We start from the raw sequence: 15856 nt of genomic DNA on the forward strand, positions 1-15856 counted from the left end.
CAAATGTATCAAATATCCTCCGCATGCTCTCTTACAGCTTCCAGAGTGAGGTGTTGAGCAGAAGGACCAGACCCGAGGAACCTTTGTCTTCGCTGAACAGCCTCAGTCACTCCCACTCTCTGTCCTTCAGAACACCCAACCTTAGGTACCAGTCAGGCCTCTCATGTATCACTAGCTTCACTGTTTCTGTATAGATTTGGGGAAGAGAAAACAAAAGAGACACTAAATCTAAGTCTTTTTCATCTTTCCTCAGTGGAGCAGACTCTAGCAGCCACCATAGCCCGTCGTCGCATGTCTCCTCAGACCACAGAGAGCGGTTGAAAAAAGAAGCAGGAGAGGGAAAATGGAGGAATCAGGGAGCTGAGGGGAAGACAGAGAGGGAAGCAGGCAGCAGCTCCATAGAGGAAGAAGTTATTACAGCAGCAAATGATTCCCTCTGCAGTGACAGCATCCCCTCTGTGGTGGATGAGAAAGGTATATGAGCATGTGCTTTCTTCATCCGTACACACTCCAGTATTTGCCTTGTATTTATTCAACTAGAGAAAATGTCAAAACCTTATTGTTGTCATTTAATGTGTAATGAAGCCAAAACTGTGTATGAACTTACCAAATATTTTCAGTCAGTGTAGTTGAAAACCTACACTGTTCCCTGAGCTTATGCTATTTCTGGCTCCCCAGGAGACAGTACATCCGTGGCAACAGAGTACTCTCTCAAGTTTGATGAGTCCATGACAGAGGACGAGATAGAAGAGCGATCTTTCCGCTCTCTGCTGCCATCTGAGGCACACCGCCGTGGAACTATGGAGAAAAAGTCCCGCCACCACGAGGAATCAGAAGATGATGGTGCCAGTCACAGCACAACACTGAGTTCAGCAGCACACAACATCTTGAAGGTGAGAAGTTATATAAACATTTGACTGCTGACAGTATGATTTATCTCCTCAAATGTGTGAGCCTTAACCTTTTCACCTTTGTTCTCCCACAGTCTCAAGATGCAAACATGGCCTTCTCTAGCGGACAGGACAGCTTTTCCCAGTTCACCATGGCCATGGTGCGTCAGTACATGAAGGATGAGGAAGTAAGACTGCAGCACCAGAGCTCTTTGCTGCGTCTTCGCCAGAAGGCTCTCAATGAGAAGACGAGAACTGAGCTGGCCTGGCTCGAGCACCAAAAAAAGAGGCTGAGGGACAAGGGAGAGGATGACAAAATGCCACCAATTAGGAAGAAGCAGAGGGGCCTTCTGATGAAGCTACAGCAGGAACAGGTATTTGGGGGTAAAAACAGAATGACAGCTGATTTTTGGGGTGTAATGCAATGTTAACCATAACTAACTCGCTTTCCCAGGCTGAGATCAAGCGACTGCAGGAGGCCAACAAAGCAGCGAGGAAGGAAAGGCAGCTGTTGCTGAAGCAGCAGGAGGAGATTGAGCGCATGAGAAACTCTACACTCAGACTGAAGGAGCGTCTCAAGTGTGCTGGGGGTGAAGTACCACCTGTGAGTAGTGCAGTCACTGACCGACTACACAGAGGGGGGGGGGGGGTTCAGTCCAGTACTGTTTGTTATACTGAAATAGTATGAAAATATACATTTAACTGCAGAACATGTTGCTGTGTTCATCTTACAGTTTACTAAATATTGGCTTTTTTGTGTGTGTCCGTTTATCTATCCTCCAGGAGACCCCTGTGTCAGAAACACCAGTGTCGGAGCCTGCCTCCCCCAACGTGAGACATGCTGATGATAACCGCAGCCCGTCTCCCTCGCTTTCCATCTCTGGAAGTGAAACTAGCAGCATCATGCAGAAGCTTAAGAAGATGCGCACTCACATGGATGAGAAGTAAAGACTTTCATTAAATTTTCCATATATTCTTGGGATCTTTGACTATTTTACTAACAAAATATCACAGTCATGCTTCTTTATCTGTTTTTAATAGTACTCACCATAGGTGTATCCTGCTGCCATGCTTTCCCCTTGTGATTTGCCACTTTTGTTCTTTTATTTTGTAAAAACAATGGGGATACCCTCATCAAGTTTTGTTTTTTTTTAGTTGTTCATCTTTTTAGTTTTCTTTTATTTTTGGCCCCTGATCATAACCAGTGACACAGCAAAGCACTGTGCTGTTTGTGACAGAAGCTTTTTAAAATTAATTCTACCATGATAAGTCAAAAAAAGTCAGACATTTTTCATATTCTGTACAAAGGGTCTTAACTAGCAACTAGTTAATGGAATTACTAATGGAAACTAACAGTACTATCAGTGCATGCCATATTTGCTTGCTGTCTACAGTGCTGTGAATGTGTGGATGTGTGGATGTGAAGATAAGCATGCTCCATGTTCTTCTCCCTCTAGAGCAGATTAAGATTCACGCTCTCTGCTGCAATACTCCCCTGTAACGTTTTAAACCCACAACAGGAGGATCTGTACCAAGAGTTATCTGCTGCACACTTAAATAAATTTTGAAACGCAAAAACATCTGATAAAATTAAAGTTCTATATAAATGTAACATTACTAATACTGAAACTTTCAGTTACAGAGGGATAATTATTTTCCAGATGAGACCAACATAAGTTGGTAACTCCATCACTTTTATTACATCGACTTCCTCTTCTCCTAACCAGTTACTGAATGCGCTTGGAGTTCCTGTAGGTCTTCTGAGGTTTTGGACTTAGCTGAAAGCTTTGGTCAGGGGATAGCTCCATAGGACAGGACAGGGGGTAGCTCCAACAAGTAGGTTAATTGTTCTGGGGTTTAGGATTTATTAGTTGGCTACAAATCACGTGCCAATCTTCAACATCATGGTAGCACTTCAGCAATTTTTAGGTCTAGATTTGTTTAAATTAATACTGGTGATACAATTAACAGCACAATTTTGATTAGCTTCTCTTATTTTTTTTATACATTAAGAAAGTGATTAAGAGGATCTAACAAAAATATAAAACCTATATTTGTGTCTGATCATGTATTTATTAGCTTGCTTGCTTGCCATGATCCTTTTTAATAATAAGTGTCTCTTCCCTTCCCTCTGTCATTCTCTATCACGGCTGTCATGTTGTTGATCATAGCTTAAGTACAGTCTATATTCAGCTCGACATAACATACTAACAAAGTAATCACTTCACCTAAGCCTGTGAACTGTTAGCTCATGCTTTAATTTGTTTAAGAGTCAGGCTTACTGGTGTATCTATCCTTTAAGCCCCTGCATAAGCAGTGATCATCACCCACCCCATACTTGATGCCCACATGCAGTTTAAATATTCATGTTCTCCCAAAACAGTCATTTTAACAGGCTTTCCAACAGAGGCCTCACAGACTGACAACTTGCTGCAATAAAACCACATTTGCTCATATCACTCTTCTCTCTCCCTTTCTCTCTACTTGTATTTTCCCTCTGTGTCTCCTATGTTTTTAATGTCTCCCCCTCTTGGCATTTTGTGTGTGTGTTTGTGTGTGTGGGTGTGCTGTACATGTCCATACCCATGTTTGTGTGACTCTTTTTGACTTTGTCTGTTGCGTGCTTGTATGTTGTAGACACTGCTCTCCTGTCCACTACTTCTTCTCTGTGTTCACGGCCCATCACTGGGCCTCCCTCAGTGTCTGTCTTCCCAACCTCCACCCTAAATTCCAGCTTTTTATCTACAACCAGTTGGTCAGGTACTGTACAGTGATCTCTACCTCTTCCCCAGCACCCCCACCGAGCTCTGCCCTGCCTCACTTCCCACCTCCCACCCCATGGAACATGCTTGTGTTCATCCACTGGCACGGGGACCCTGTGTGGGTGGGATGGTGGATGATGAGTGATTGGATGTGTTGGTTTGTTTGGGTTTTCTGTGAGGTTTTCAGAAGTTTTTAACTTCCAGGGTGGAATTTGAGTGAAAGCTTGAAAAGTGCCCAAGGAAAGCTGCTTTACTGAAATAAGCTAACCTTTTGACAACTTCACTTTGAATTTAAAATATTTTTATGCTAGTTTTTTGTTTTGCCAATGAGGTAAATAATGCAGTATCACCACTGTAGCTATTAAAGCACAGACTGAGTTCAAAACAATGAAAATTTGAGATAATTGGACATAAAATAAAATGGTCATGAAGGTTATGTTTATTCAGAAGGAGCCTTCCTTGTTGGATGGGAATCTCAGACTCAATACTGGGATTTCACTAATTTCTGTGATGTCTAATTTGCAATTCTTCCCCTCTTTTATTTCTTGTCTCTTGGAATGAATGAAAAATAAGTTGCAGCACATCTCCCGTCTGTCTTTGTGGCCGATGGCTTGGTCTGCTTCAGACCAGTTATTGATATAAAATGTTTTCAGATTAAACCACACTAAGACTGGGAAGTAACCGACTTTTGCTTGGAACAGACCAGAGATAGAGTGGCCTATCTCTTTAATGAGCCCAGTAAATCTTAACTAGCCCTCTTTATTAGGTAACTGTTGCATAGGATGGGATAATGAGTACAGATTGCTCTGGGCTTTAATACAGTTTGGGAATGCACTAAAAGAATCCCCCAGCCTGCTTCTTCCGTATCTGGCCTTTCATCAGTACACATTAGGTCAAGAGAAAGGCCTCTAAATCAGATTAAGGCTAAATAATACTGCACTATAATGGCACCCATAGCTGTGGGAGACCCCATTACACAACAGCTATACCTGACTGTACTTTGTTTTGATATGTATCTGCAGAGATGCGTACGTATATGTGACCCAGTGTAAGTTCAATTTTAGAATTACATTATCCTCATTGGTAAGGGGAGTACAGTAAATGGAAGAGGTCATACTAAACAGACACTCATACAGATTTAACTGTCTGTGATTAGGTTTATTCTGTCTCTTGTTACTGCTAAATATATGTGAGGTGTGTGTGTGTGTGACTGCACCCAATCAGTGTTTAACTTCTGGGTTTCAGTCTGATGCATGAATCTGACATCTTCACTGTTTTCCTACTCTTCTTTTCTCCTGAGTGACATGCCATCATGTTTTTTTTTTCCATTTGATGGGTGCTTGTGCACTTCATTATTTGGATCATTATTGTAGGCATGGATCAGGTGTGTATGTGTGTGTTTGCTTCTCTGAGTGTTGGACAGATGTTTGAGGTGAGTTTGCTGTGAAAACTGGATGTCCAGGTGATTTGGGTCTGCTTGCTTCTGCGAGGGCACGTTAACCATCCCTTATGCTAAATGTCTTTGTCCTACTTCTCTTCTCTCCCTCATCACTGCCACCTTATCTCTTCCCCCTCACCACCCTTCGTCTTCCTGCCCTTCTCTTCATCTTCATTTCTCCCCACAATCATCTACAATCTCCCTTTTTAATCTCTTCTACTGCTTCTCTCGTCTCTCCTTTCTTTTTCCCCTTCATCCTTACCATCCCATTCCTCAGGTTCCTGACCAAGCGGGAGCAGCAGCTGATGCAGAGGCGCCACCATGCTGAGGAGCTTCTGCAGTGGAAACAGCGGCTGGACCAGGAGGAGGCAGAGGTCCGTAGGATGGAGAAAGAGGCCCTGGCTGTCTGGGACCGGCAGACGCCCAGGGACAAGGATCGTGATGTGTCAGAGAGTCTGAAAAAGGACATCTCTGACATTAGCCCTAGTGACCATCGAAGCTCTGAGCTCAGAACTGACAGTGAGAAAGGTGAAGCAACAGGATTCTTTCATTTTCAAGTGTATGGCAAGGTGTAGCCAAGTTTAAAGTTAAAAGAAATATAACAAAGAATGAGAGAGAAGGAGTTTTGAAATGCAATGTAGGACACAGAAAAATGTCAGGATCAATCTAGACAAGTACAAATGACTTCATGTTAATGTGTTTAATTTTCAGAGTGTGCGAGTGAGGGCAACCGCTCCTTTGCGACACCTGAGTCCAGTATACACACAGAGGGAGAGGGGTCCAAGGAACCAGGAAGCCCCTCCTCAGCACACCCTGCGTCAGTCCCTGAAACACCTTTGGCCTCTGTCCAGAGCAGCCCTGCGAATTACACCCAAGACTTCACTTCAGCTTCACCATCACCTAGCAGACAAGTACGCATTAATGTGATAAATGTGGTTATCTCTCCTGTTTGTATTTCAGTGTTTAGTCCTTTCTCTTTGATGGTAGCAGTGTTAATTTTGAGCGTAAACATAGCACCAAACTCTTAAAACTGGCCCCACATGTCGAAGAGAGTGAAATGTATGTATATTATGTATGAGTTATTTGTAGTCTTTCACTGATCTATTGAACACACAAAAAGCTTTATAATGTCTGAGAGACATGCAAAGGGGTAACTACCCATTTGTTAATTTACCGAGCATGTAAAATATTAATCCAGGCATGCCTCTATCCATCCATCTGACTGTGTTGTCATATCCTGAAGTAATATCCCCTTCTCTTCCCCTCCCCCTCCTCCTGTTTAGTCTGTCCAGTCTTCTATAGTCAAAGGCAGCCACAGCCCTGCTGCCTCTCCTTCAGATGGCAGCAGCAAAACCAAGATGCAGCTTCGCTCCACCTCCCAGACCATCAACCTGGCCCGCACTCAGCCAACTGACTCCCCCATGGCCACACAGACTGGTGAGTAACACAATGACTCAACACACGCAGACATTGAACATATAGTGTTTTTAGTGTGTATAATAGTTCCTTATAGTTCTCAGAGAAGATTGAGGGGGGAAAGTAGAGAGTGGACATAATGCAGCTATATTGTTGGCACTGTGTAGTCAGACATAATGTGATGCTGCCAGGAACACATTATGCAAGCACTTCCTTGATACTCAACCTGCTTAGCTGTGTGATAGGAGGAGAGAACACTTTGCATTGCATTTAGATATCGCACAGGCAAAGACGGTTTTGCTGGGCTAGTATTGTAGCTGAATGTGTTTAATTCTTTTTCCAGCCAGTGTTTAAACCTTTAAGCTTTGTAATACTGTTTGTTCATTGTCTACAAGCCAAAGCAATGTGCACAAAAATGAACTTCACACATTCTTGGTAAAGAAAATGTACAGTAATCCCCAAAGTACTGGGCTGGAACTGAGTTCGAGGGGGCACAAAGTTGGATTACCCACTGCTAATCAGAGGTCTGGCACTTGTTTCACATTCTAACTGTGATTTATCTTCTAAATTTGCCTTCAGAACCCATTTCAGACCAGAGTGACATAGAGAGTCGTATCAAGGCCCTGAAGGAAGAACTCAAGAAACGAAAGTTTATGGCCTACCAGCTGAAGAAAGAGCAAAAGAAGAGGCACAAGGAGCGCCTGAAGGCAAAGGAGGCCAGCCTGCTAAAGCAGCTGGAGGTAATGTGAATGTTAGGGCATCAAGGTGGTTGTTTAAACTACATTGTTTCCAGGCATATGTGTATGTTTGTGTGTATTTATCCTTGTACAAGCACACCGATGAAATTTTAACTGTTATTATCCCCTTTTATTTTCAGACCTATAACAACTTCATTGAGAAAACTAAGGCAGAACTGAACAAGGAGCCAGACTCAACACCTGATACAAAGTCCCAGATCAAGGATTCCACGCCAGTTGCAGAGCAGTCCAGCTTTAAACCACCTTCACAAAGGTACCAAAATCAGAATACTGTGGTGCTTGTGTAGCTTTTAATGTAATATGACTTAAAAAAAAGATTGGTGCACAGTTTATAAAAATCCCTCTTTCTTAGGTTTGAAACCAGCCAAGTCTCTGACGCTGAAAGGAGGCAAATTGATGCTTCAGTAGACCACAGTGAGTGATTCATACTCATCATAACTAATATATACATAATTACAACATTTTATTTAAAAACTGAATCTGATAATGTTTGTTACAATAGTAATGTTGTCATCTCCTGTTATGTTAGATGCCTCTCCTCAAGTTGATCCCAGTAGATCCACCTCGATGCCTGAATACTTATCTGATGACCCACCAACTGTCACTCCAACCCCAGTATATGGCAGCCCAGAGTGTCCAGCCTCAGGACTGAGGAGCCTTCAGTCCTCTGTGGATCTTTTAAAACCTTCCGCCAGGGAAACCAAGCCACAGATAAATGAGTCTGGGGATGGGAGCATTGTGTCCGATCAAAGATCTGAAATTCAGGAAGAGCTGGAGGTGGAAGTAAGCTCCAGGTTGGAGGATCAGCACTCTGACCGTCTCCTTAAGCTTGAAAAAGAAGACAAACCGGACTCCTGGGAGAAGCTTTCTACATCTAAACACGTTTCCTCTTCAGCAAGTGAAGAACAGCATCCTCCATCTGAAGCAAAGGAAACATATGAAGCAGAGGATGATGTGAAACCCACAACTAAGTCACATTCAGTTCCAGTGGACCTCAAAACCTCACCACATCCTGGTTACAGCTCTCCAACCAGTGGCCCCTCCTGCTTCCCTGATTCAGTTGCCTTCTCTTCAAATAAAGAGACACCCATAAAGGATGCTGAAGCCTCCTCTCCCTTGGCAGATGGCTATCATGATGACTTTGAGTCATCAGTTGATTCATCACCCCGGGAGCAGCATCATAGTTCCAGGCCTGAGTCTCAAATCTCAGTTTCCCCGACTGAAATCAAGGGTTCAAGAAAGGCCACACCGTATGACAGCCAAGATGAGGAGGTAGAGGAGGAAATAGCTGAGGAGCTGAGTCGCCATTCTGGCACGAGTGAACCTAGCAACCAATCTGGAAGATTGCTAGAACTTCATAAGAAGACAGAAGACTCCAAACATGACAGTAAGAGCATTAATTCCAGCCACTCGCCACCCATCTCTCCTTTGCAGACCCCTCTCTCTCCTGTTATAGATGAAATGCCAAGTTTCAATATTGGAGATCGGGTTCTTGTTGGCAGTGTTCAGCCCGGCACTCTGAGATTCAAAGGCCCGACCAGCTTTGCCAACGGCTTCTGGGCTGGCGTGGAGTTAGACAAGTCTGAAGGAAGCAACAACGGCACATATGATGGAGTGGTATACTTTGAGTGTGATGAGTGCCACGGTATCTTTGCTCCTCCAGACAAAATCACACACCTCCCAGACAAGTTTGAGGTCTACACAGACACCACAGAGGACGAGGACTCCTTCTTTGATGATCTGTCAGATAAAGGTGGGGATAAACGTAAAACGGATGAGGACAAAAACAATGAAAAACAAGGAAATCTTAAGAGTAAAAATGAAGAATCGTCTCATAAGGACTTTGGGTCTCAAGATAAAAAGATTACAGATGATTCTCTTCCCAAGAACCAGACCTCACTGAAGGCCGGACCCCACCTCAATTCACAGCATCACAAAGAATCCAAGCATCCGATTTCTAATGGCAACTGTCGGGACATAATGTTGGAATTTGACGATGCACCGACCACTCTCCTCATCTCTGATATGGACAAGATTGGCCTGGGGAAGCAAAGTCAGAAGGAGATTACAAGCCTTGTTGAGAGAGAAGACGTAGACTCACAACACCAGTTAACTCCTGCTGACCTTACCACAGATCTCAGGGATGTTGAGGAAGAAAAGAAGGACACAGATTTACTGGACACGTTTGCAGACAAGCTCTTCAGCAACTTTGTGAACGACACCTTAAAGCAGTTTGCTGAAATTAAAAAGGCCAAAGAGCAGAAGATAGAAGCTGCCAACCAGATGAATGGAGACCTGTTTGGGGAAAATGTAGAAAAGGAGGAGTGGATCTCTTCAGTGGAACAAAAAGATGGTCTGCCTTTCTTCCTACCCATAGAAAAAGAGGAGCTGTCTTCTCCAGAGCTGTGTAACCGACCGGTAAGTATGTATTTCTGATTCTTCAGTAGCATGTTAATGAAAGAAGATTTTACTGGAAAATAACATTTTGTCTCCATGTTTTAGGTAATTTCAGAATCAATAGAAATATCAGTCAGAGAAAATCTTAAAATGTGGTAATGCTGGACTTTAATGTGATTGAACTGTGGAATTTTGATAATCAAGTTACTGACAAACAGTGCTTGTTGATTTGACCTGGAGGGCCCTTGCTTTTGGGATGTGTTCAGCCAAAGTCCAACTTTATATTGACAGACTTTATTGAATTTGGTGCTTTTTGCTGAAAACGCTTTGTGTCTGAAATGTCAGTAAGACTGGATACTCTTTAAGACTACATCAAAAGTGTTAAAACCATGATTTCTAACGGGTCATGGTGCAGTTAGGTAATCTGATTCATTGAATGTTTTGATCTAAGCTTGGAAGTGTTCATGAATGAGATTTTTTCCTGTATTTCTTTCATACCAGGAGAGTCCAGTGTTGGGGGCCAGTGGTCAAGAGGAACTCGCCAAGCGACTAGCAGAGCTGGAACTGAGCCGTGAACTGCTGGATGAGCTAGGTGACGATCAGGACTGGTTTGATGAGGACTTTGGCCTCAGCTCCCGTAGAGAACAGCAGAGACTCAAACAGAAACAGGAAGAGCAAGAGGCGAGGCTGGGAGGAGGAGGCCTGGGGAGGTCTGGCTCATCAGCCGGAGCTCCTATGGGGGGGCTGGTCGCATCACCAGGTGGTGAACAGCAGGTAAAGACTCCACCTAGACCTGAGCTGCCTCTACCCCTGCCTCCTAAACTGCCCGAGCAGCCCGCCATGGTGGTGCCCCACTCAGCCACAGAGGTGGAGAAGATGGTCCATGCTGCAACTCGGGAGATCTGGGAGAGCTGTGGTCTGGGGGAGGAGGGAGCAGTGACCCTTGCACAAATGCCAAACCCCAAACCTTCACAAGAGTATCTGGGTAAAGAGGCCAGCAGCCAGGACCAGGAGGCCCTCGCCATCCGCAGCTACAGAAAGGTGAAATGAAGAACTTGAAAAACATTTTTAAAAAAGTCTACAAAACAAAAACTGAACAATTGAAAAACTAAACAGTTTGCACAATTTAAAAACAACAGAACACACTTGACTTACTTTTTGTCCCCCTGCCAATCATGTTTGTGAATATCAGCACACAACTGTCCTGCCTCAGTAGCATTAAGCCAAAGGCAGCTGGACTCTCAGTATAATTTTGAAGACATCGCCTAATCTAAGTGTCCATTGAGGTTAAATGCCAGGAAAGTTCCCCTTTGTTCAGGAGAGTCCTCTCGGATGGGCGTTGTAATGTTTTCCAGACTGCACAACTATTTCAGTTGCCTCCAGCTTCACCTAACATGGCATTACTAAATCTGAGAAACCTATCCACCATGGTTATAGATTCAGTTTTATTTAATATGACATGTTTTAGCATTGTATCGTGTATCTCATTGCTCTCTACTGTTCCGCAGGGTGTGTATGACCTGACCTGGGAGATGCTTCAGGAAATCTATGCTGAAGACCCCAACACTGATCAGCCTCAGTGGGTCAAAACACGGCGAGTCAAGGCCTCCTTCTTCCACAGAGTAAAGACATCAGGAGACATCACCAAAGTCCAGGTACAATGCAAAAAGACACCAAGCATTTTACTTCATCGTCTTATATTTTACTAGATGATTTTTTTAATTTTTTTGTGCTTGGTTTCTTTACTAAAGTGAGTAGCAGTTTAAACAAACTTCACAATATGGCAAATTTTATTGAGTACAGTTTTACAAGGTCTTCACAGTCACCCAAAGTCAAATGCCTTTTACACATGTGATGAGTTATGTTGTTTTCTCACATTGTATCACACCAGGAGTTCATCACAGCAGAAGTACTGAAATTGTACGGTCTGACAAAGAATCAGAGCCAGAAGACTGACTGGCAGAAGATGCTCAAATTTGGCAGAAAGAAACGCGACAGAGTCGATCACATACTGGTAGGTCCCAGCATTAAATGTTTGGGTTATTTTGCTCATGGCCTTCATGACCAGGACAGAACACAACCATGTGTTGTGTAGATCCTATTTATTGTGTAATACAGTTTCTGTGAGTTTCCTTAATGTCAGAACAATAGGACATTTTCAGATGTTGAGTTGTTGAGAAGTTACTCAGCCCTGATACTGTAATCATCTGGGTGGTTTTTGTATACAACCGAAAGCTGACGTAAAATTTCACTCACTGCAGTACGAACGGCAAATGTGATGTTAGTCACTGTGCTATAGAGGTGAACCTTGTTTGTCTCTCAGGTTCAGGAGCTCCATGAGGAGGAAGCCCAGTGGGTCAACTACGACGAGGATGAGCTGTTTGTGAAGATGCAGCTGGCAGACAGTATCTTTGATGCATTGTTGAAGGACACCACAAATGTGTTGACGCTAATCTATGACAAGAGGGCCAAAAGAGACTCCCTCTCCTGACAGTTTCCCTGCTTGGATTTAAAACTACAACCTCTAGCTCAATCCCAGTCTGTCCTCACCCCAGTGTGCTCCAGCCAACCTACAACCGCTTGGTCTTCCGCCGGCTGATGTGCCAATGGCAACCCTCAGATGCCTTCAATCCCAGCATTACCTCTCAGCTAGACAACTCCTACTTATGTCTGTAACATTAATTTGCTGAATTTGCTTCAGCTAACTGTCGTGGTTATACAGTTTGTTTTACACACAAAACACCTCTTGAGCAATCCTTAAACCTTAACACAATCTAGTCTCAGTTCTCACCTCCTGGACTGGTCCTTTTGTAGATGCCAGTTGGAGAATGAGCAGATGTTTTGATATGATGGACTGTGCTATTTGTTAGCATCCAAAGTCCATTAATGCTGCTAATGCTGATTGTTCCTTTTGGGGTGTAAAATATAAAATCCACCTGGAACAAGAGTAGGTTGTTATATTTTGTTTTGAATCTTAAATATTTGTTTGGATTCAATAATTGTAACAGAATAGCAGAAAAGAATATACAGTGTAGTCTGTAAGTGATTTGACAGTGACACATTATTGTTCTGACTTTTTAATCCAAAACATTGAAATTAAACAATGACTGTGGGGTTAAATTCTCAAATGTTAGCTTTAATAGAGTTTTTTTTTTACATCCATATTGGGTGGAAGGTGTAGAAACTGTAGCCTTTTATACATAGTCCCCCATTTTATGGAACTGTAAGCTTGCCTTAAACAAAAACGTTTACAGGGAATTTTTGCTGTTGGACTGAGATCAGGTGACTGACTAAGAAAGTCGAACATGTGGCCCTAAAAACTTGGGGGATGATGTAGAAAAAAATCCATTACTGTTCACTCAATAAGGAAATGAACTCCCTCTCTGAATCTCATCACTTTAACTTCATAAGTATTATTGAATTTCAGATCCAGTTTGTTGGAGGACAGCTAAAACAATGAAAATGTGTCACTCATTAAATACTGTCAGACCGCAGTGTTGGAACATCACTGAGTTCAGATATTGTATGAAACATTTTGCCTCCTTAATTATATTATTTATTGTGTGAAAATGTTTAAAAAATGTTTAGAGGAGAAAGGAACATCGGGAATTGTAAATGATCTTGTCAACATATAGATAAAAGATAATTTTAACATTGTGTAAAGAAAATCTAATGAAATTGTAAAAGCACAAACAGAAATGTGAATGTGAATATGGCAATACATTATGTAGGAGGTTGAAAGAATTCTATTGAAACCAGAAAAAGAACATGGGGAAATCTGTTTTATTATTTAAAAGTTGTGGTGTTGAGAATGAATTGAAACTATGATTTTTTTTTTTTTTTTTTTTTTTTTTTTGTGGCCACAACTGTCTGCTCGGTCAACACAATCACTGTGCCTCACTTCCGTACTATATGTTAATATTTTGAAGCATACAAAAAATCTCATACAGCTACCAAGGGAAATACTTCTCCAATAATTTGCTTTCTTATTTTTTTGTGCTGTAATTGAAACCATAGCCCTGCATTAACAGTAGCTCCTCACTTTTTTTTTATATTCTGTGTCCATCAGTGTCACTCTCAAAAAACAAGGAAGTTTTGAATGCATGCTGGCATTCTTAATATTTCATTTGTTTTAGTTTATAGTATGCAAGTGGGACACAAAAGACTGGCAGTCGGCTTGACTCGATAATTTTTAGAATCACATTATAGGACAGTTCTGAAATGCTGGATTTGAGCCTTACTTATTCTACAGTCCATTTACTTTCTACGACCTGAGACGACACCTGTGGCTGTCTTGTTTTGTCATCAGTTGACCTGGAACAAGCTTCTGTAGCTGAACAAACATTTAGTCTTGTAGCTGCATGGCTCAATGCTCCACTTGCTGCTGTGAAGCTTTTGGCTTCACAGCAATCAACAAGCTCAAACCAGCCATCAGAATGTAGCCAGACAGCAGAGGTGTAGTCCTTCTCAATGTTCAGTTTAAGTGCCTCTTTAAGTTAGTTGTATCAGACTTTTTTGATGTCTCGGCATCCGTTGGACCTATTTTGTCTGAAAGTCTCTTTTCAACTGCTGTACTACCATTTTGTAAATGATCCTTGAATGACTGCTCTTCCTTCTAACTGGTTTACCAATACTTCAGTTTCTGCCTTATAAATCTTTCTGTATCAGAGCATAGTGTAGTGGAGGATTTGGTTTTTTTTCCCGCTACCTTTTCATCTTCCTGTGCCTCAGCTTGAGGAAATGTTTGTAATGCTAACAGAATCGCTGGCTCACTCTAAAGGTTACCTGCTTCTTGTCCGTGTCACCTCCCACATCTGTGCAAATAGACACAGTTGAGTCATTTTATTGATAAACTGTATCAGGAACTGGTTTGCAGGCACTCCACACACACCCACACACACACACACACACACACACACACACACACACACACACACACACACACACACACACACACACACAGCTCCAGCCCACAGGCTGCACAGAAGTGAGTCATTGAGCTGATGAGACTGAGCATGTAGGACTGTATCCAAGGGCTTATTTTAGTCCTCACTGTCAGCGCTGCTTTGATCCAACAAACTGTATACAAACTCACCGCGACATGTGTGACAAAGCTTGTTCATCCTCACTGACTGTTTGGAGCTAAAGTGACCTTAAACTGAGTACTTAATGTTTTGTTTTGTTTTGTTTTGTTTTGTTTTGGGGTTTTTTTTCTACTGTCAGTGTTTTAACAGTTGCTAAGGTGTATGTTCAAACTGTAAATTATATAATGTCAAAAGAAAAAAAAAAAAAAAAAAGACCAAAAACATTTGATACCAATTTCTTGATGCTGTATGACTTGTATGTCTGGTCTGTAGGCATATGTAACTGTACTGGTGACTTGATTAGTACCATAGAAACATTTTTCTGCAAGGCTTTATTGCAAACCCTCTAGGATTGTCCTTTTGAATTGATTGTATGTGGGAGGAGGTTAAGTTCTCCTCTGTAACTATGCAGTACTTGATCTTATGCATTGTTTTATATGTATGGACCAAACAGCTTAGAATTCTGCTGTTGGTCTGTAAATTAAACAAATCTTCAAGAAGCTTGAAGTTGTTTGGTTTAGGGTGAAGTTGCTTTTCTTCCCAAGGAAATGGAGCAACTTTGCCTCTTAATAAAGTGTGTGGTCTGATCCTATTAACCGAATTACAACGTAGGCACAAAAGATTTGATTATCACAGTAACCCAGTAAGGCTAGATGTCCATCTTCATCTTTTGAAATGTTTATGAGTATTTATAATAATATGCTGTGAGTGTGCGCTAAGTGCACTTGAAGACTTGTACAATTCTTTTTCGGGTGTAAATACTGTCTTTCCAATCTGACCCCCTGTTACTGTAACCAGAACGATTGTTGTAAAATAAACACTGTTTACTTTGCAAATATGTACATAGTATATATTTGTTAACTAAATGATCTTTGGAATTGTAAATAAAGCTTTCATTGTTTCTAAAGGAATACACTGTCAGCTAATGTGTTGTGGTTTTATGTAGAGTATGCAGACATAATTACTGCACAGTATTGTTACAGTGCTGACAGCAAGCTAGGGAATGTCATCTTCTCCTCAAACCGATGTTTGGGTATGTGACCAAAATCAGATGTTGAGGTTTGTCAAGTGGTTTCTTCAGAACTGCAGCAGCAGGGTGATGTGTCTGAAT

General features: G+C 42.0%; 1 protein-coding gene across 3 annotated transcripts in view; it reads left to right on the forward strand.

The window, feature by feature from the left end:
* Positions 1–15650, forward strand: part of cep350 (centrosomal protein 350) — a 32459-nt gene extending 16809 nt beyond the window's left edge. For 2 of the 3 annotated variants that reach the window (XM_041040925.1, XM_041040927.1), the window contains exons 21-38: positions 38–145; positions 254–474; positions 679–893; positions 986–1264; positions 1345–1494; positions 1674–1834; positions 3528–3650; positions 5368–5618; positions 5802–6001; positions 6374–6527; positions 7086–7246; positions 7384–7517; positions 7617–7678; positions 7794–9682; positions 10163–10702; positions 11170–11316; positions 11553–11675; positions 11985–15650. In XM_041040925.1, the coding sequence (XP_040896859.1) occupies positions 38–145; positions 254–474; positions 679–893; positions 986–1264; positions 1345–1494; positions 1674–1834; positions 3528–3650; positions 5368–5618; positions 5802–6001; positions 6374–6527; positions 7086–7246; positions 7384–7517; positions 7617–7678; positions 7794–9682; positions 10163–10702; positions 11170–11316; positions 11553–11675; positions 11985–12152 (5086 nt within the window). In that variant the 3' untranslated portion in view covers positions 12153–15650. The remainder of the gene's footprint in view (positions 1–37; positions 146–253; positions 475–678; positions 894–985; positions 1265–1344; positions 1495–1673; positions 1835–3527; positions 3651–5367; positions 5619–5801; positions 6002–6373; positions 6528–7085; positions 7247–7383; positions 7518–7616; positions 7679–7793; positions 9683–10162; positions 10703–11169; positions 11317–11552; positions 11676–11984) is intronic. The other variant, XM_041040928.1, reaches the window with a different exon arrangement.
* Positions 15651–15856: the final 206 nt, after the last annotated feature.

This window comes from Toxotes jaculatrix, chromosome 6, assembly GCF_017976425.1.
Source record: "Toxotes jaculatrix isolate fToxJac2 chromosome 6, fToxJac2.pri, whole genome shotgun sequence".
Classification (NCBI taxonomy): domain Eukaryota; kingdom Metazoa; phylum Chordata; class Actinopteri; family Toxotidae; genus Toxotes; species Toxotes jaculatrix.